We start from the raw sequence: 22,972 nt of genomic DNA, 5'->3' as shown, positions 1-22,972 counted from the left end.
AGTGACTACTCTTGGTTATGCATTCAATCAACTTTCATTCTTCCTAAGAGTATCCTGGACTTTCGCTGTGGTACCCAACCCTCACCTAAACAGCTAATGAACTTTAAGGGGAACTGATTCCAATCAGTCCATCATGGACTACATGCTGCAGTCCATGGGGTCACAAAGAGTCGGACACGACTGAGTGACTGAACTGAACTGACTGCAATCCCAGCTTCAGGGAAAAAGGGGAGTATTTTTAAAAATACCCTGCTCATGACCACAGAGATTGGTTCAACAACACAGGCCTATGCCAGTCAGCAACAGCACTGCCATGAATATTGGTACTTGCTGAAAAAAGAACATGTGACTTAACTGAGTCCAGGAGAAGTTTTCAAATGGACTACTGTTATATGGATTTTGGTTCCTTTGAATTGCAAAAATGCCAAAAGAGGTGCCCTCTTTTCTTTTGGACTTGTGAAGCCTGGAACAAGAATTCTCAGAATACTGTCTTTTGTTTGTTTTTCAACAGGAGAAACAAAACAAACCTATTTCACTCCATAAGGAAAGGACAAAAGTGGGATTTTATAATGAAACTCAACTTTGAAAACAGGGTCAATACAAGCATGTGCCAAACAAGGATTCCAGAAGATTAACAATGGACTATTTAATGTAATAATATTATTGCATTTCTTACTTGTCTTAACAGTCTAAGTGATGTATGTTTATTAAAAATCTTCACAGCCACTTCTTCTCCTTGGTAGGCTGCTCGATAAACAGATCCAAAACTGCCATCACCTTTCAAAAAGAAAGTACAAAGCATTTGGGTTAATCTGTGCAAGCAGAAAAACTCAACAAATTGTATCTTTTGTAATTATATTTGTTTTGAAGAGAAATCTGACCCACGAGTTTCAGTACATCAAGTCTTCTTTAATTCTTGCTCTTCCTTCTACTCGAGGAACCAAGATACAACTAAAGATTTTGTCTCTAGCCTTTCTGTCTTCCTTTTACACACTTCCTACTCAATTACCTCATGTATTCCCTAACTTCATCTATCTCTGAATGCAGAGAATTTTCACATTTAAATCTATAGTCACAGCTACCACGTGAACTCTACCCTATATTTACAGCTCTGTGTTGGAGATAAGCACTGGCGTGCTCTTCTGAATCTCAATTGCATTCCATCAAAAATCCCATTCATCATCTTTTCTCCAAAATAGTTTTTATCCTATCTTTCATATATCTGATAAAAACAAAATAAAACTCTTTTTGTGGTCATTCTGGAGTCAAAAACAAAAAAATTATCTCATGCCTCATAAGATAATGTGCCTCATGACAGCCCCGCAGCTAACCAGCTCTACTGTGCTGCCTCTCCCAAGCTTCCGTTTCTATTTCCACTACAATTGCACTCTCTTGGTACCTTCATGCTTTCTGCCTACACGTGGGGGCCTCATGACTTCATTACCCCTAACTCATTCTCTCTCTCCTGAAAAATTAGCTCTGTAATTACATTTTGATTATGTTATTCTCTTGCTCAAAAACAAATCATTCTACATTGTCTATCAAATGAAATCCAAAATCAAGTTCATATTCATATTGCAGCCCCAAGTTCCCTTTGTGGTTCTCCTCCTGGTTCCACGTCTTTCTATTCTCACTCTCTAGACTCTGGGCCAGTAATTCTCCTCCTAGATTTGGCTTCACAGTACATCTGAAGAGCTTTTTGAATATAGTATAGTCTGACTCTATCCTCAAAGATTCTTACCTGAGCTTTTTGAACATAGGATAGTCTGAATCTATCCTCAAAGATTCTTACCTAACCAATCCCAGGAGGCACAGTTCATCAGGATTTTTTTTCTTTTAACTCTGCTGGTAACAGCATAAACTGCATAAACCACCAGGGTTGAGAACAACTGATCTAGCAAGCTGGAATAGTTAAAATTTCTTAAACATGCTTTCTATCTTCAGACTTCCATCTCGTTGTTATGCCATAATTTACAGAGCTCTTGTTTCTCCCTCAGCTCAACCGGTACCTCTCTGATTGTAAAATGTTTTTAGAACAATTTATCTGGTTTGTTTAGGTCAGTGGTTCTCAATGAGGGTGATGATGCTCCTGACCTCCAACCACCACCCTTGACAGTGTTTGCAGACATTTTTGGTTGTCACATCTGGGATGGGGTGAGATGATACTACTGACATCCAGTGGGTAGAGACCAAGGATACTGCTAACCACCATGCAATGCATAGGACACTCCCTGCAACAAAGAACTATCTAGTTCCGAATAGCAAAAGTACAGAGGTTCAAAAGTACAGAGGTTAAGAAACTCTGATCTAGATTGCTTTTTGTGAATAAACATAGAACTTATGAATTTATTGGAAATGGGGTGAGAATATAAGGAGTACTCATAAACATTCTCCTATCTGCGTGAAGTGTGTGTGAAGTGAAAGTCACTCAGTCATGTCCGACTCTTTGCAACCCCATGGACTGTAGCCCACCAGGCTCCTCTGTCCATGGAATTCTCCAGGCAACAATACAGGAGTGGGGAGCCATTCCTTTCTCCAAGGGATCCTCCCAACCAAGGGATCGAACTCAAGTCTCCTGCATTACAGGCAGATTCTTTACTGTCTGAGCCACCTATCTGCTAACTAAAAGCATATAAAACATAGGTGCTTTCGAAGGTAGTCAAAAAGTACAAACTTCCAGTTATAAGGTAAATAAATACCTATCTGCTAAATAAAAGATATAAAACAGAGGTGCTTTTGAAGGTAGTCAAAAGGTACAAACTTCCAGTTACAAGGTAAATAAGTACTAGGTATGTAATGTACAATATGATTACTAGAGTTAACAGTGCTATAAAATATACATGGAAGTTGTTAAGAGAGTAAATCCTAAGAGTTCTCATCAGAACAAATTCTTTTTATTTTTATTTTTATACGTTAATATATGCAAGGATAGATGTTAATAAAGTTACTGTGGTAATCATTTCACCATATATGTAAGTGAAGTTATTATACTGTACACCTTAAACTTATACAGTGCTATATGTCAATTACACCTCAATAAAACTGGGAAAAAACACAGGTGTTTCAAAAAATGAACTTTTTGAACACTTTTACATAACATTGCTCAAAATGTGTCCTTTAATCCAACACACATCTTTTAGTGCAATAAGAGGTATATTTGGGAGAACTGTATGTGATGGCTTGAAACTCTTTCAGAGAAAGAAAATAGTATGCCTGGTACTTGCCTGTATCTTTCAAATCACAAGTCAAGTTTGGTGTTGGTTAAGACCTAAGATTCAGTGTTGATAATTCAGCATTTTGCGTTAACCTAGTAGTAATAATATATTCACTTCTAGAGTTCTAAGGTATTTAAAATCATCCTAAATTTCCCAATCAATGTAAAAAATAAAGGTACAAAGGAGTTTATTTACTCCTACATGTCATATCCTGAATTTTAGACTTGGTTTATTAATAATATTAATATTCTGGCATATATTTTAATCATCCTCTCTGTGAAAGTTTAATTAAAATTAAATGTAAATATTCATAACAGCAACAAATACTCCACAAAGTAAAGTCAGAATTGTCTTTAAATACTTTACATTAAATAAATTCAATACTCTTCTCAGGTCCCAAGGACTCTTGGGAATGTTTAGAACTTGAGTATATTACCAATCTAATACTTTTGAATTTTTAAACCCAAATTGGTTTTTGTGACTATTTTAATGAAAATTTATGCTTGTTATATAGAGTAACATAACTGCCACTATCACTACATAGAGGTGTTCTTCCTTTATTTATTCTTTTTGCAACTGGAAAATGGCTGAATTACTCCTCTGAAAATTTCCTAACTGCCTTCCTTATCACTGACAATTAACAATTAAAACAAATGCAAGGATGTGTTTCATAAATACCTGTGCTTCCACAGAGATGGAAACCTAGCATACAAATGTGTGTGAGCAAAGCAAATTCCAGATTTGTAACACGTTACTTTAAACTATATTATCCCAAAGGAAAAAATTACAAAAATATATGAAGACACTAAAAACTATGACAATTTAATTATATGTGAATATTTGCTAGATTATAAATAAAAACCATACCCTAATTTTTATTCTCAAACCAACAAAAACAGTTACCTAAGAGAAACTCTGGAGCTTGTTCAAATTCCAATTCATCATTATTCAACATAATATTTCTAGGCAGATCAGCCAAAATCAAATCAGGAGCAATCTGAGATATTGGAATTGTGAGCCTTGGTTGAGCTGGATTTACTAGGAGGTCTCCTGAGAAGTACATAAAACATCTTTTTAAAAGATAAACCTTTAAGATTGTATATAAATTTGTCCTTTTGATTTACAGAAATAATCACATATTGTCTATGCTTTCCAATCACTCTTAGGTTCACTTTCCAATCTTATTTTTCTCTAGAAAAATTGAGAATGTTTTAAAAGTTGAGTTACTCTCTATTTGGAAGTTTAAAAACTCATTCCTAGGTTCACTCACTAGAAAGTAGAACTCAGAACTGCCTAGGCTATTGATATATGACTGGGAAATTATATATTCTTTACTTTCACAACATTCATGGAACACAGCATATGGCTGACATTACTAAGTTACTTCCATGTATCATCTATTTTAATCTTCATAACAATTGTATGGCATAGTTTTGGTTAGTAATCTCACTTCACAGATGACATATCATTGCCCAGTAGCCAGTATTCAAACTCTCACACCAACATTTTTTCTGAATCTAAAGTATAAGATCTTACTGGCAATAAATATATTTTTCTCAACTGTTAACTATAACTGAATGTAGTATCCTCTAACTTATCCCTTGTAAATAAGAGCAATCAATTTTTACATTTATTTCAAAACTCACTTCGCAAATATTGACAGAATCACTTAAAAACATTTGTAAGTTGTGTCAACACATACATACCTTCTTCTGCTTTCTTCATCAAGTTGTCAAGCAATATTTTTTGATGCTCTTCGCCATCATTAAAACTATATAATGCCCATTTCTTCAGCAGAGTTTCTCCTTCACCACAAATATCAATCTCCAGTAATCCAGGAAACCACTCTTCCATGAGAGAATCAATGTGGTCCACAACTTGGCCCAAAAGAATACAGCCTATATAATCCAAAGAAAACTTAATTAACATCCTAACTGAACCTTATCCTGTCACAAACTGAAAAGCAGAACTATACAGGCTTTTTAAAAGTTTAGATTGCTTTAGTGGTACAATTCAGTTCTGAATTAATTTCCTTACCTTTTCTACAAGAGGGAACTGTAATTTTTAAGAAACTCTCTGGGTGATGATCTAAAACTTCAGATCCTACCAAGCAGTAAGCTTCAGGAGACCAATTCAAGTAAATGCCTTGTCGCCAATACATTCTGTTTGGGCGAAGTGCTCGTTCTGAAAGAAATTTAAATGAACCCAAATATAGCTTTTAATTATTTGTTGTTCCACGTTCTGAAAGAAATTTAAAAGAACCCAAATAGAGCTATTAATTATTTGTTGTTCCATAAGCTGTAGGGGAAAAAAAAAATCACTGTACATATTACAAGTCACAGTAACAGAGATGTATTTGTTTTGAAGGAAAGTACTGGAATTGTTAATGATATGTTATCTGTTAAATATAATATTAAATATTTTATCCTCAATTTTGAAATGAAACAAACAAATGCCCAGTAGATTACCTAAGACAGATTTCAGGTTGATGGTGTCAAGCAGTTTAACATATGTAATAGATGAAAAAGAGAATCATAAACAGGTTCCCATAACTTTTAAAAAGAGGTTGGTGGTAATGCTTAAATCAACACTTTGATGTGATGTAACTATCTATATGTTGATAAACTGCAAGCAAGATAAGGTTTATTTCGGAATACAGTACCATCTCCATAAAGCTGATTTTAAGCACAAAACAGAAAAATTATATTTTCCCCCTTGGAGCACTAAGATCTCTCTTTCTTCCAGGAGGAAGAGCTAGCATTATAATTTATAATTATAGCAAGATAAAGTATTTATTCTTTTTTGTAAACCCCTCAGGGACCATGCAGCAGAATAGAGCTATTGTAGTCCCCACAGAGAATGGTTAGGACCTGTTACTCTGTTAAACAAAACTCCCTGACTGAAGGGGTGGTCATTTCTAGTTTTTAATTTCTCCATGCATGCATGTGTATTTGTGTGTATGTGTAGGGAGATAGGTGTTTTTACACCAGTGACTCTGTAATTTCATCTTTTAAAACTGCTGCTTCTAGTCTGCTTTGGCTTGCAAACCACAAAGCAAGATATTCATACACATTGTAAATGTGCCTAAAATAAGTACACATGGACTTTGAGGAATTTTATTCTTAACAAATTTCATGAATTTATCTGTGTATATTTTTATATTGGCCATGCTGAGGTCTTTTGAGCTTATTTCCTGATTTTCAGCTGCATTACAAACCAGTAAACTCTAGGAAAATGACATATTAATTTTAATATGCTTTCTAACTATCTTCTCCAAATATTAATTCTTCATTAAATACATACCTCTTCCTGAAAGCATGTAAGGTGAAATTTCAAGCAACCGATTGATTAATCTCGACCAAAAGCCCATTGGAAAATAAGGCATTTCATACAGTCGAATGATAATTTCAGAGTTCTCACAATGGGGAAGCTCTATTACAGGCCTGTGGTCGGACAAACTAAAGATAAAAGCACACTATCATTATATAGCTTCAGAAAACGCACAACCATGTTGACCAGAGTGCTTTACTACTTGAAATCAATGAACTGATGATGATAAATATTCTAAGCAAGTTTATTTTTTAGTAATGTTATTTTGCTACATACTCTACCTACTTCAAAATTTAATGGTTAATCAATTCAAATCATGCTCAGATAAAGTGATGTATAAAAATTTTTCAGTAATCCTATTTACATTATAAATAAATTATTATAGTTAGTTATGTATAACAAGTAAAGGGATTACATAAAACTTTAAAAAAATGTATGTCCTAGAATCAAGTGTATATCTGTGTTTAGAATTAGTTACCATCCATCAATCACTGCAATTTGTACTTTTCAATGTCATTTACTTTATAACATTTCCCAGGGTTTATAAGGCAGTAAGAAAAATTTCTACAACACAGGGCTAGAATTTAGGACTCCTTGTGTTGGCCATATCCTCTGAAAATTCACAGTCATAAATTATTTAAAGACTGTTGAAAAATCACCATTTCTCCAGAATCTGCCTAATAACTCCTTCAATATCATATGAGGAACATACATACACACACAGCAACACAAACACACACACTCTAATCTCCACTATTAACCTTTCTTAAATAAACTGACCATTGTCAAATCAAATAATAATTATATATATATAATCATTTACATCTTTAAAATGTCAAATGTAGTCTTCACCAAAAGAAAATGTTATACTCCAGTACAAAGTTTACACAAGAAGAAAAAAATTAATACATTCATCATAGACCAAAGTTACTTTCACAACTAAAAGAACATATGGTAAATTTCCATAGGGTAATTAAATTTTTAAGTTTTGGCTTACCTGCTTGGAACCAGTAAATATTCTTCTCCAATTGGCAAGGCAATCTGGAATTTTTCTAGGAGTTTAAAGTACTGTGCCATGTAGTTCTTTGGAAATCTCTTTTTCTTTGAAAGAAATTTTTCCACATCTCTGCGTGAAATAATTCCCTTAGGATGTTTTGGAAAGCCTTCCACTTTCACTGTCAAAATCTGAAAGGTTTAAACGTATACATAATCATAGAATTCATTTTCTGGGAAGTTCTGAATTTAAAGAATTTCCTTTGCTCAGTAAAAATGATCAAAACAATTCTAACGTTGTCAAGTACAACACAGGGCCTAATTTCTCTACCTAGCAGCCACATAAGCCTAGCATCTTTCACACAAACACTTACACACAGAAATTATTAAAATAAGTGAGTGAATCCAGATCAGAAATGATGGAGATCCTCTGATACCAATGAACCACAAGCTTTCGCCAGTTCAATTAATACGTCAGTCCATTAGCCCACATGCTTACTACAGTCTCATCAATAATATATTCTGGAGGAAATTATCTTCCAGGCGGTTATCACCACAGATGTGCAACAGAAATGTTGCTACATTTATACAATCGGAGGTGGGTTTCCATTAGTGGAAAGAGAAGCAGCTTAGTAACTTAAGTGATTTTCAAACAAGTAATCACTGAATTTCAGTGGACTCCATGCAGTCTGAGTCATAGGTCAGGGATAAGGCTTGAGAATCTGCTTTTTTAACAAGAAACTCTGAAGATTCTAATGTGGAGACCATAATTTCAGCTTTGATCATCATCACAGCAATTAAAAACATGAGTTGAGAAGAATTCAGGTTCAAATCAAAACTCTACTGCCAGTTGTATGATCTTGAATTTAATTTCTTTACCCACAGTTTCCTTCTTTGTAAAATGAGAAATAAAAGTAACTGTCTCAGACTGCCATGAGAACAAAATCAGATGACATACATAAAACACATACTGTACATATCACTATTTTCAGCAAATAGGAAGCCCTCACATTTTACCAATCCTATTTACATATTCTTATTTATTTTACTTGGATAAACTAATTTTAAAAAGAGATTTGTGTTTAATTTTCTTTAGTAGATCTATAATATTTAAGGGATTCTTAAATAGAAACACAGGGAAGGAAATGGCACCCCACTCCAGTACGCTTGCCAGGAAATTCCCATGGACGGAGGAGCCTGGTAGGCTGCAGTCCATGGGGTCGCTGAGGGTCAGACACAACTGAGTGACTTCACTTTCACTTTTCACTTTCATGCACTGGAGAAAGAAATGGCAACCCACTCCAGTGTTCTTGCCTGGAGAATCCCAGGGATGGGGGAGCTTGGTGGGCTGCCATCTATGGGGTCACACAGAGTCGGACTGAAGCACTTAGCAGCAGCAGCAGCAGCAGCAGCAGCAGCAGTCACAGCCCCACCCTTCAGCAGAAAATTGTTTTAAAGATTTACTGAGCTTGGCATTGCCCAACAAAAGAAGACCAAGTGTTCCCCACAGCCAGTCCCTCCCATCAGGAAGATTGCACAAGCTTCTTAATCCTCATCCATCAGGGGGCAGACAGAATGAAAACCACAATCACAGGAAACTAACCAAAGTGATCACATGGGCCACAACCTTGCCCAATTCAATGAAACAATGAGCCATGCCATGTAGGGAGACCCAAGACAGAAGGGTCATGGTGGAAAGTTCTGACAAAATATTCACTGGAGAAGGGAATGGCAAACCACTTCACCATTCTTGCCTTGAGAATCCCATTAACAGTATGAAAAGGCAAAAAGATATGACACTGACTGTGAATATTCCAGGTAGGTAGGAGGTGTCCAATATGCTACTGGAGAAGAGCAGAGAAAGTTCCAGAAGGAATGAAGAGTCTGAGCCAAATCAGAAACAAAGCCCCATTATGAATCAGTCTGGTGGTAAAAGTAAAGCCTGATGCTATAAAGAACAATATTGCACAGGAACCTGGAATGTTAGGTCCATGAATCAATGTAAATTGGATGTGGTCAAACAAGAGATGGCAAGAGTGAACATCAACATCTTAAGAATCAGTGAACTGAAATGGACTGGAATGGGAGAATTTAATTCAGATGACCATTATATCTACTACTGTGGGCAAGAATCCTTTAGAAGAAATGGAGTAACCCTCATAGTAACAAAAGAGTCCAAAATGCAGTACTTCAGTACAATCTCAAAAACAGAATGATCTTTGTTTGTTTCCAAGTCAACTCATTCAATATCACAGTAATCCAAGTCTATGCCCTAACCACTAATGCAAAAGAAGCTGAAATTGAATGGTTCTGTGAAGACATTCAAGACCTTCTAGAACTAACACCAAAAAAAAGATGTCCTTTTCATCATAGGGGAATGGGATGCAAAAGTAGGAAGTCAAGAAACACCTGGAGTAACAAGCAAATTTGGTCTTGGAGTACAAAATGAAGCAGGGCAAAAGCTAACAGAGTTTTGCCAAGAGAACTCACTGATCAGAGCAAACAATCTCTTCCAACAACATAAGAGATGACTCTACACATGGACAACACCAGATGGTCAATACTGAAATCAGATTGATTATATTCTTTGCAGCTGAAGATGGAGAAGTGCCATACAGTCAGCAAAAACAAGACCTGGAGCTAACTGTAGCTCAGATCATGAACTCCTAATGGCAAAATTCAGACTTAAATTGAAGAAAGTAGGAGAAACCACTAAGCCATTCAGGTATGACCTAAATCAAATCCCTTATGATTATACAATGGAAGTGACAGGCAGATTCAAGGGATTAGATCTGATAGACAGAGTGCCTGAAGAACTATGGACTGAGGTTTGTAACACTGTAGAAGGCAGTGATGAAAACCATCCCCAACAAAAAGAAATGCAAAAAGGCAAAATGGTTATCTGTGGAGGAATTACAAATAGCCGAGAAAAGAAAAGGAGAAAAGGAAAGATATACCTATTTGAATTCAGAGTTTCAAAAGATAGCAAGAAAAGATAAGAAAGCCTTCCTAAGTGATCAATGCAAAGGAATAGAAGAAAACAATAGAATGGGAAAGACTAGATCTCTTCAAGAAAAATAGAGATACCAAGGGAACATTTCATACAAAGATGGGCACAATAAAGGACAGAAATGGTATGGACCAAACAGAAGCAGAAGTTAAGAAAAAGTCAAAAGAATACACAGAAGAACTAAACAAAAAAGATCTTAATGACCCAGATAACCACAATGGTGTGATCAGTTATCTAGAGCCAGACATCCTGGAGTGCAAAGTCAAATGGGCCTTAGGAAGGACCAGCATAAACAAAGCTAGTAAAGGTGATGGAATTCCAGCTGAGCTATTTCAAATCCTAAAAGATGATGCTGTGAAAGTGCTGCACTCAGTATGCCAGCCAATTTGGAAAAATCAGCAGTGGCCACAGGACTAGAAAAAATGTTTTCATTGCAATCCCAAAGAAAGGCAATGCCAAAGAATGTTCTAACTACCACACAATTATACTCATTTCACACACGAGCAAAGTAATGCTCAAAATTGTTCAAGCTAGGCTTCAATAGCATGTATACCGAAATCTTCCAGATGTTCAAGCTGAATTTAGAAAAGGCAGAGGAACCAGAGATCAAATGGCCAACATCCCTTGGATTATAGAAAAAAGCAAGAAAATTCCAGAAGAACATCTACTTTTGTTTCACTGACTATGCTAAAGTCTTTTAGACAAAGGACAAGACTGTGTGGATCACAACAAACTGAAAAATTCTTCAAGAGATGGGAATACTGGACCACCTTACCTGCCTCCTGAGAAACCTGTATGCAGGTAAGAAGCAACAATTAGAACGGGGCATGGAACAACCCACTGGTTCCAAATTGGGAAAGGAGTACATCAAGGCTGTATACTGTCACCCTGCTTATTTAACTTATATGCTGAGTACATCATGCAAAATGCCAGGTTGGATAAAGCACAAGCTGGTATCAAGATTGCCGGGAGAAATATCCATATCCTCAGAGATGCAGATGACAGCACCATTATGGCAGAAAGTGAAGAAGAATAAGAGCCTCTTGATGAAGTTGAAAGAAGAGAGTGAAAAAGGTGGCTTAAAACTCAACATTCAAAAAACTAAGATCATGTCACCCATTCCCATTACATCATGGCAAATAGATGGGGAAACAATGGAAACAGTGACAGACTTTATATTCTTGGGCTCCAAAATCACTGCAGATGGTGACTGCAGCCATAAAATTCAAAGAGAGTTGCTCCTTTGAAGAAAGCTATGATAAACCTAGATAGCATATTAAAAAGCAGACATCACTTTGCCAACAGAGGTTCTGACATCTAGTCAAAGCTATGGTTTTTCCAGTAGTCATGTATGGATGTGAGAGTTGAACTATTTAAGAAAGCTGAGTGCCAAAGAACTGATGCTTTTGAACTGTGGTATTGGAGAAGACTCTTGAGAGTCCCTTGGACTGCAAAGAGATCAAACCAGTCAATTCTAAAGGAAATCAATCCTGAATGTTCATTGGAAGGACTAATGCTGAAGGTGAAGCTCAAATAGTTTGGCCACCTGATACAAAGAGAAACTCATTAGAAAAGACCCTGATGCTGGGAAAGATTGAAGGTAGAAGGAAAAGGGGACAACAGGGGACAAAATGGTTGGTGGCATCACTGACTCAAAGGACACGAGTTTGAGCAAGCTCCAGATGGTGAAAGACAGGGAAGCCTGACGTGCTGCAGTCCATGGGGTTGGAAAGAGTTGGGCAAAAACAGAGTCACTAAGACCTTGTCTGACAACTCACTCTCCATTCCCAACCACACTTGAAGCTTTCTTTGTAGCAATCTGTACCACCAAACACATTAAGTATTCTTGCTTTGGTTGTTTCCTCCCATTTGAACATCAACTCCATGAATGTAGAAACTTTGTTTTCCCTACTGCTATATAGCCCCACTACCAGAACAATATCTGGAACATCATTAGGTTCATAATAAATATTGTTGAATGTGTGAGTTTTGGGAAAATAAAGTATGAGCATTTTATCATTGTGTTAGGCTCTCAGGCACTAGAGTCAAACCACTTAGTTTAAAATCCCAACTCTAATTCTCCCTGAATATGAATAATATTACATTTATCAGTATGCAATTTGATAAATTTTTTAACCTATCAAATTCTTCATCTTCAAGATGGGCACTCAAATAGTACCGTTTAAAGGAGCCGTTCCAAGAATTAAATGAGATAATCTTTGAAAAGCATATAAGTAACCTCTCATATGTCAGCCATTATTACATACTATTCTATTTTACTTAAGACAAACTGATTTTAAAATAGAAGTTTGTGCTTGATTTTTTTAGATCTATAGTGCACTACCACTATTTGGAAAAGATCCTGGTGCTGGGAAAGATTGAAAGCAAAAGGAGAAGTGGGTGGCAGAGGATGAGATGGTTAGACAGCATCACCAACTCAATGGATATGAATTTGAGCAAACTTTGTGAGACAGTGGAGGACAGAGAAGCCTGGCATGCTTCTGTCCATGTGATCGCAAAGGAGTCTAACAACTTAGCAACTGAACAATAATCACTACTTGTAGCAGATAGTTTCCAAAGATGGACACACTAATTTTTTTCTCTCCCTAAGTATGTAGGTTGCTTAATCCTTCAAGATATAAAATCCATACATTTTCCCTTAAATCTGAACAAGACCTGTGGTTGCTCTGGTTACCAGAACATGGCAGAGCTAACATTTTACCAGTTCTGTGCCTGGAGGTCTACATATGTATGAGGGGTCACATGGAGGAGAATCAACAAACCAAAACTGTGAATACAGCCTTCCTGGAATCTCCAGACCATCTTAATGAGGAAGTCAAGTGAATGACCCCTTCCAATGCCATGTGGAGCAGACCCACTTGGCTGAAACCAGTAAACCCACAGAATAGTGAGAAATGATAAACTGTTGATGTTTTTCTCCAATGAACTGTTGATGTTTTTCTCCAAATTTACTTATGTACTCTAGGTTTGTGGGTATCCTGTTACATACCAATAAAAAAAACTTAAACCTTTTCGTAAGTTTATCACCTTTAAAATACCTCCTATTATTCCTTCAGCTTGGCTATTTCTAAGGCTAACTTAGGCTCATGTGCAAGCAAAGAGACTCTTCCAAATTCCTCATACATTTTATCAAGACTAAATCACCGTGCAAGCTTTATAATAGTCAACACAATTGATCCAGTGAGTCCCTTTCATATTTCTTTTATCATATAGTTAGTTGAGTTTTGCAAACTTCTTTGTGTGTTGATGGAAACTTATTTAATAAGTTTAGTGACCTAAAAGCTCAGGGCACAGAGAGGGTGGATGGGCTCATTAGAACTTCTACACCATAAATTATTTCTGACCTTGCCTTGATGATTCATGGAGGTGAATACCTCTTTATTTTTACTGACTTAGTGTCAGGCAAGTCATTCTTGTTTTCACTTGATTACTTATAGCCTTCATTTTCTTTAAACCTTAGTAAAATAACATATTTCAGTATATCAGAATAAATAAAAATGATTTATATTAATAAGAAATTTAAATCATTTACATTAATAAGAAATTTAAATCATTTTACTGACCCTTTAGATCCATCTTTCAAAATAACTTGAGCTGTTCAAATTCCTAACAATTTTCAATTAAATTAACATGCTTATAGTATAACTAATAGTATAAGTATGCTAATGAGAAGAACTTTCATGGATTTTTCACTTAATTACTCCATAGCATCTTCAGGGGTTTTATTTAGTCATGGTGGAAATTTGATTTTGTTAAAAAATAGTGATTTTGATGCAAACCAATTCATTATTCTATTGAACATGATGTATCCACCCTAATATCCACATGTGTGCAACTTTAAATATTCCCAGTTCATAAGGAAACACATGCACTTTTTGGTGCAACTTTAGCCTTTTCTTGACTGTACAGAGTTTAGTTACTTTCTGATAGAACATGCCACCTAGGGTAACAACTCTTCAGGGTATAATTAAAACCCCTTTTCCTACACAGAATGTATATACCTACACTATATTTCTTTTTATTTATTCCATTCCTGGCACATTTTTCAAAAACGCATGAATACATCTTCATAGTTTTGATGATTTTTTTTTTTATTTTCTGAAATAAGAATTTAATTACCTAATGGGTTAAATATAAAATTTCACTAAAATTTATTGCTCATTTTTACCAAACTACAAAAGCAATGTAGAAGATAATATTGTTATTATTGTTATTTTACAAGGGAAGAAACAAAGGCTGAAAACATTAAGAAATATCAAAGCTGATAAGTATTTAGGAGAGATTGGAACACAGGTTGTACTGACTCTAGAGTTTACACTTGACCACTATACTTTTCTGTCTCCATTCTCATTGAGTAGATGAGTACTATCACACTTTCCATGGCTTACTGCATTAGGGTGAAAGTCTAATTTAAAAAATATCTACCAGAATAGTAGTAACTGTCCCATTACAATTAATTGCCAACTGTAATGTTTCAATATGTTCTCTGGTTTCATGGTATAGGGTTTAACAGTAAATGAGTTCCCTCTTTAAAATAACTTTTTTTTCCTTAGATGAAATTTAGGGGGGCAGTCCTAAGATGGCGAAGGAAGAGGACAGGAGACCACTTTCTCTCCCACAAATTCATCAAAAGAACATTTGAATGCTGAGCAAAATCCACAAAACAACTTCTGAATGCTGGCAGAGGACATCAGGCACCCAGAAAGGCAGCCCACTGTCTCCGAAAGGAGGTAGGAAAAAAAATGAAAGATAAAAAGAGAGACAAAAGAGGTAGGGATGGAGATCCATCCCAGGAAGGGAGTCTTAAAAAAGAGAGAAGTTTCCAAACACCAAGAAACACTCTCACCGGCAAATCTGTGGTGAGCCTTGGAACCTCGGAAGGCAACATAACCAGGAGGAAAAATAAATAAATAATTAAAACCCACAGATTACATGTCTAAAGGCAACTCCCAGTGGAGAAGCAGTGCGGACGCTTGCATCAGCCACTAGCAAGCTAGCAACCAGGGACTAGACAGAGAAGAAGACCGGGCCTTAATGCCCCAAGGGCAATCTGAGGGAACTAACTAGAGTTAGCAACCCAGACTGTGGGATAGCTGTCCTGCGAAAAGCCCTAACCTAAGACAACACCAGGCCAGCTCACAGAACAAAGGACTGAGCAGAGCTAGCCAGCTGCTGACTGGCCCATCCCCTACTGGAGACAGGCGCGTGAGGGCAGCCAGAGCAGGAAGGGGGCAATCACAGCCCCAGAGAGGCATCATCTACCAAACTGCAAGCAGGCTTCGTTGCTAACCAAGACTCCTTGGGATTCTGGATGCTCAACATCCGCCGGGAGGGTTGCAGCCAGAGATCAGCTCCCAGAAGACACATAGCACAGCTGAGAAGGTGCACTGGTTGTACACCCAGAAAACCGAGTGGCAGGGACGGTGAAGGCACTAAGTCACAGCGACCACGCTCACCAAGCACCTGGTCACCTGAGCTGCTCGGACTGGGGAAGGGCACAGAACGCAGGCCCAACCGAGTCTGTGCCTTTGTGGAGTACCCGAGAACCTGAACCTGAGTGGCTTAGACCTGGGAAGTGCACTCAACCCAGGGCCCGCTTCAGACAGTTCCCAGCAGAGCAACCTAGAGCCTGAGCAGTGTAGACTGGGAAAATACACACCGTGAGCTGGGGCAAACCCAGGGTGGCCAAGACACTGGGAACACTCCCCACAGATGCCAGAGATATTTGTTTGCAGTGTTCCTCCCTCCCCACAGCACGATCGAAAAGGTGAGCCTAAAAAGGTGACCACCACCGCCCCCTTGTGTCAGGGTAGAAATTAGACACTGAAGAGGCCAGCAAACAGAAAAAGCTAAAATAAAGAGAGGGAACCGCTTTGGAAGTGAGAGGTGCAATAGATTAAAACCCTGCAGTTAGCACCAAGTACATAGGGAGGGGCCTATAGATCTTGAGACGTGTAAGCTGGATCAAGGAACTATCTGAAAATGAACTGACCCCACACTATCCACAACACCAGAGACAGTCCTAGATATATTTTTACTATTATCATTTTTTTTTTATTTTTAAGTTCTCTATTACTCCTTTAATTTTCATTTTTATAAACTACTATTACTTTGCAAAAAAAGACCCAATTTTTAAAGCAAACTTCATATATATATATATTTTATAATTTTTGTGACTTTGTTTTTTCCTTTAATATTGTAATTTTGAGAATCTAACCTCTACTCTAGATTTTTAATCTTTGCTTTTTGGTATTTGCTATCAATTTTGTACCTTTAAGAACCCAATCTTCAGTACCCATTTTTACTTGAGAGCGAGATTACTGGGCTGGATTGCTCTCTCCCCCTTTGGACTCTCCTTTTTCTCCACCAGGTCGCCTCTATCTCCTCCCTCCCCCTTCTCTTCTCTACACAACTCTGTGAATCTCTTTGTGTGTTCCGGGTTGTGGAGAACACCTAGGGAACGGATTACTGGCTGGATCTGTCTCTCTCCTTTTGATTCCCCCCTTTTATCCTCCTGGCCACCTCTGTCTCCTTCCTCCCTCTTCTCTTCTCTGTGTAACTCCATGAACATCTCTGAGGGATCCAGACCGTGGAGAGCACATAGGGAAGTGATTACTGGCTAGCTTGCTCTCGCCCCTTTTGATTCCCCCTCTTCTCCTCCTGGTCACCTCTATCTCCCTCCTCCCTCTTCTCTTCCCCATGTAACTCTGTGTACCTCTCCAGGTGTTCCTCACTGTGGAGAAATTTTTTTCATCATTAACCTAGATGTTTTATCATCAGTGCTGTATAGATGCAGAAGTCTTGAGGCTACTGTAAGTTTAAGACTGAAAATCAGAGGCAGGAGACTTAAGTCCAAATCCTGAGAACACAAGAGAACTCCTGACTCAAGGGAACATTAATCTATAGGAGCTCATCAAACGCCTCCATGCCTACACTGAAACCAAGCACCACCCAAGGGCAAACAAGTTTCAGAGCAAGACATACCATGCAAATTCTCCAACAACACAGGAACATAGCCCTAAGCTTCAACAGTACACAAAACACACTAACATCTCAAAACTCATTACTGGACACTTCAGAGAAGAAATCCAGCTCCACCCACCAGAACACAGACACAAGATTTCCTAACCAGGAAAATTTGACAAGCCACAGGTCCAACTCCACCCACAGCTAAGAGCCTCCAAAACAAAGAGGAGCCACAAACTGCTAGAATACGGAAAGGCCATCGCAAGCACAGCAATATAAACAAGACGAAAAGGCAAAGAAATACCCAGCAGGTAAAGGAACAGGATAAATGCCCACCAAACCAAACAAAAGAGGAAGAGATAGGGAATCTACCTGATAAAGAATCCTGAATAATGATATTGAAAATGATCCAAAATCTTGAAAACAAAATGGAGTTACAGATAAACAGCCTGGAGACAAGTATCGAGAAGATGCAAGAAATGTTTAACAAGGACCTAGAAGAAATAAAAAAGTCAATATATAATGAATAATGCAATAAATGAGATCAAAAACACTCTGGAGGGAACCAACAGTAGAATAACGGAGGCAGGAGATAGGATTAGTGAGGGAGAAGATAGAATGGTAGAAATACATGAAACAGAAAGGAAAAAAGAAAAAAAGAATTAATAGAAATGAGGACAACCTAAGAGACCTCTGGGACAATGTTAAACACCCCAACATTCGGATGATAGGAGTCCCAGAAGAAGAAGACAAAAAGAAAGGCCATGAGAAAATACTTGGAGAAAATAGTTGAAAACTTCCCTAAAAGGGGGAAGGAAATAGTCCCCCAAGTCCAAGAAACCCAGAGAGTCCCAAACAGGATAAACCCAAGGTGAAACACCCCAGTTCAGTTCAGTCGCTCAGTCGTGTCGACTCTTTGCGACCCCATGAATTGCATCACGCCAGGTGTCCCTGTCCATCACCATCTCCCAGAGTTCACTCAGACTCACGTCCATCAAGTCCGTGATGCCATCCAGCCATCTCATCCTCAGTCGTCCCCTTCTCCTCCTGCCCCCAATCCCTCCCAGCATCACAGTCTTTTCCAATGAGTGAACTCTTCGCATGAGGTGGCCAAAGTACTGGAGCTTCAGCTTTAGCATCATTTCTTCCAAAGAAATCCAAGGGTTGATCTCCTTCAGAATGGACTGGTTGGATCTCCTTGCAGTCCAAGGGACTCTCAAGAGTCTTCTCCAACACCACAATTCAAAAGCATCAATTCTTCGGTGCTCAGCCTTCCTCACAGTCCAACTCTCACATCCATACATGACCACAGGAAAAACCATAGCTTTGACTAGACGGACCTTAGTCAGCAAAGTAATGTCTCTGCTTTTGAATATACTATCTAGGTTGGTCATAACTTTTCTTCCAAGGAGTAAGCGTCTTTTAATTTCATGGCTGCAGTCACCATCTGCAGTGATTTCGGAGCCCCAAAAAATAAAGTCTGACACTATTTCTACTGTTTCCCCATCTATTTCCCATGAAGTGATGGGACCAGATGCCAAATTGACAAAGATCAAACACAAAGAACAAATATTAAAAGCAGCAAGGGAAAAACAACAAATAACACACAAGGGGATTCCCATAAGGATAACAGCTGACCTTTCAATAGAAACTCTTTAGGCCAGAAGGGAATGGCAGGACATACTTAAAGTGATGAAAGAAAAGAACCCACAGCTCAGATGACTGTACCCAACAAGGATCTCATTCAAATATGAAGGAGAAATCAAAAGCTTTACAGACAAGCAAAAGCTGAGAGAATTCAGCACCCCCAAACCAGCTCTCCAACAAATGCTAATGCATCCTCTCTAGACAGGAAACACAGAAAGGGTGTATAATCTCAAACCCAAAACAACAAAGTAAATGGCAACGGGATCATACTTATCAATAATTACCTTAAACGTAAATGGGTTGAATGCCCCAACCAAAAGACAAAGACTGGCTGAATGGATACAAAAACAAGACCCCTATATATGTTGCCTACAAGAGACCCACCTTGAAACAAGAGACACATACTTACTGAAAGTGAAGGAATAGAAAAAGATATTCCACACAAATAGAGACCAAAGAAAGCAGTAGTAGCAATACTCATATCAGATAAAAAGACTTTAAAACAAAGGCTGTGAAAAGAGACAAAGGACACTATATAATGATCAAAGGATCAATCCAAGAAGATTTACATAAACATATATGTACCCAACATAGGAGCACCACAATAAGTAAGACAAATGCTAACAAGTATGAAAGGGGAAATTAATAATACCACAATAATAGTGTGAGACTTTAATACCCCCCTCACACCTATGGATAGATCAACTAAACAGAAAATTAACAAAGAAACACAAACTTTAAATGATACAAGAGACCAGTTAGACCTAATTGATATCTATAGGACATTTCACCCCCCAAAAAATGAATTTCACCTTTTTCTCAAGTGCACATGGAACCTTCTCCAGGATAGGGCCATAAATCTAGCCTTGGTAAATTCAAAAATATTGAAATCATTCCAAGCATCTTTTCTGACCATAATGAAGTAAGATTAGATGTCAATTACAGGAGGAAAACTATTAAAAATTCCAACATATGGAGGCTGAACAACATGCTGCTGAATAACCAACAAATCACAGAAGAAATCAAAAAAGAAATCAAAATATGCATAGAAAAGAATGAAAATGAAAACACAACAACCCAAAACCTGTGGGACACTAAAAGAAGTGCTAAGGGGAAGGTTCATAGCAATACAGGCATACCTCAAGAAACAAGAAAAAAGTCAAATAAATAACCTAACTCTACACTTAAAGCAACTACAGAAGGAAGAAATAAAGAACCCCAGGGTTAGTAGAAGGAAAGAAATCTTAAAAATTAGGGCAGAAATAAACACAAAAGAAACAAAAGAGACCATAGCAAAAATCAACAAAGCCAAAACCTGGTTCTTTGAGAAGTTAAATAAAATTTACAAAGCATTAGCCAGATTCATCAAGAAACAAAGGGAGAAAAATCAAATCAATAAAATTAGAAATGAAAATGGAGAGATCACAACAGACAACACAGAAATACAAAGGATCATAAGAGACTGCTATCAGCAACTATATGCCAATAAAATGGACAACTTGGAAGAAATGGACAAACTCTTAGAAAGGTACAACTTTCCAAAACTGAACCAGGAAGAAATGGAAAATCTTAACAGACCCATCACAAGCACAGAAATGGAAACTGTAATCAGAAATCTTCCAGCAAACAAAAGCCCAGGACCAGATGGCTTCACAGCTTAATTCTCAACATAATAAAAGCTATATATGACAAACCCACAGCAAACATTATCCTCAATGATGAAAAACTGAAAGCATTTCCCCTAAAGTCAGGAACAAGACAAGGCTGCCCACTCTCACCACTACTATTCAACATAGATTTGGAAGTTTTGGCCACAGCAATAAGAGCAGGAAAAGAAATAAAAGGAATCCAGATTGGAAAAAAAGAAGTAAAACTCTCACTATTTGCAGATGACATGATCCTATACATAGAAACCCTAAAGACTCCACCAGAAAATTACTAGAGCTAATTAATGAATATAGTAAAGTTGCAGGATATAAAATCAACACACAGAAATCCCTTGCATTCCTATACACTAACAATGAGAAAACAGAAAGAGAAATTAAGGAAACAATTCCATTCACCATTGGAAGGAAAAGAATAAAATACTTAGGAATATATCAATCTAAATAAAAAAAAGACCTATATATAGAAAACTATAAAACACTGGTGAAAGAAATCAAAGAGGACACAAATAGATGGAGAAATATACCGAGTTCATGAGTTGGAAGAATCAATATAGTGAAGATGAGTATACTCAAGGCAGTCTATAGATTCAATGCAATCCCAATCAAGCTACCAACTGTATTTTTCATAGAATTGCTGCTGCTGCTGCTAAGTCGCTTCAGTTGTGTCTGACTCTGTGCAACCCCATAGACAGCAGCCCACCAGGCTCCCTCGTCCCTGGGATTCTCCAGGCAGGAACACTGGACTAGAACAAATATTTCACAATTTGTATGGAAATACAAAAAACCTCAAATAGCCAAAGCAATCTTGAGAAAGAATGGAACTGGAAGAATCAACTTGCCTGACTTCAGGCTCTACTACAAAGCCACAGTCATCAGGACCGTATCATACCAGCACAAAAACAGAAATATAGACCAATGGAACAAAATAGAAAGCCCAGAGATAAATCCACACACCCATGGACACCTTATCTTTGACAAAGGAGGCAAGAATATACAATGGAGAAAAGACAATCTTTTTAACAAGTGGTGCTGGGGAAACTGGTCAACCACTTGTAAAAGAATGAAACTAAAATACTTTATAACATCATACACAAAAATAAACTCAAAATGGATTAAGGATCTAAACCTAAGGCCAGAAACTATAAAACTCCTAGAGGAAAACATAGGCAAACACTCTGAGACATAAATCACAGCAGGATCCTCTATGACCTACCTCCCAGAATATTGGAAATAAAAGCAAAAATAAACAAATGGGGCCTAATTAAACTTAAAAGCTTTTGCACAATGAAGGAAACTATAAGCAAGGTGAAAATACAGCCTTCAGAATGGGAGAAAATAATAGCAGATGAAGCAACTGACAAAGAATTAATCTCATAAATCTACAAGCAACTCCTGCAGCTCAATTCCAGAAAAAGAAATGACCCAATCAAAAAATGGGCCAAAGAACTAAACAGACATTTCTCCAAAGAAGACATACAGATGGCTAACAAACACATGAAAAGATGCTCAACATCACTTATTATCAGAGAAATGTAAATCAAAACCACAATGAGGTACAATTTCATGCCAGTCAGAAGGGCTGCAATCCAAAAGTCTACAAGCAATAAATGCTGGAGAGGGTGTGGAGAAAAGGGAACCCTCTTACACTGTTGGTGGGAATGCAAACTAGTATAGCCACTATGGAGAAGAGTGTGGAGATTCCTTAAAAAACTGGAAATAGAACTGCCATATGACCCAGCAATCCCACTGCTGGGCATACACACCCAAAGAAACCAGAATTGAAAGAGACACGTGTACCCCAATGTTCATTGCAGCACTGTTTATAATAGCCAGGACATGGAAGCAACCTAGATGTTCAACAGCAGAGGAATGGATAAGAAAGCTGTGGTACATATACACAATGGAATATTACTCAGCTATTAAAAAGAATACATTTGAATCAGTTCTAATGAGGTGGGTGAAACTGGAGCCTATTATACAGAGTGAAGTAAGCCAGAAAGAAAAACACCAATACAGTATACTAACGCATATATATGGAATTTAGAAAGATGGTAATGATAACCCTGTATTCAAGACAGCAAAAGAGACAGGGATGTATAGAACAGTCTTTTGGACTCTGTGGG

General features: G+C 37.5%; 1 protein-coding gene across 2 annotated transcripts in view; it reads right to left on the bottom strand.

Annotated features, from left to right (window-relative positions):
• The window catches only part of LRRK2 (leucine rich repeat kinase 2), a 223,726-nt gene that overhangs the window by 83,532 nt on the left and 117,222 nt on the right, over positions 1–22,972 (bottom strand). For both annotated transcript variants that reach the window (XM_040233495.1, XM_040233496.1), the window contains exons 34-39: positions 7,543–7,730; positions 6,519–6,673; positions 5,253–5,399; positions 4,922–5,113; positions 4,119–4,265; positions 677–777 (exon numbers count right to left, since the gene is read on the bottom strand). In XM_040233495.1, coding sequence (XP_040089429.1) covers positions 677–777; positions 4,119–4,265; positions 4,922–5,113; positions 5,253–5,399; positions 6,519–6,673; positions 7,543–7,730 — 930 coding nt within the window. The remainder of the gene's footprint in view (positions 1–676; positions 778–4,118; positions 4,266–4,921; positions 5,114–5,252; positions 5,400–6,518; positions 6,674–7,542; positions 7,731–22,972) is intronic.

Source organism: Oryx dammah, unplaced genomic scaffold (genome assembly GCF_014754425.2).
Source record: "Oryx dammah isolate SB20612 unplaced genomic scaffold, SCBI_Odam_1.1 HiC_scaffold_29, whole genome shotgun sequence".
NCBI classification, from domain to species: domain Eukaryota; kingdom Metazoa; phylum Chordata; class Mammalia; order Artiodactyla; family Bovidae; genus Oryx; species Oryx dammah.
The sequence above is the reverse complement of the archived record's forward strand: the minus strand, read 5'-3'. Positions and strand labels throughout refer to the sequence as shown.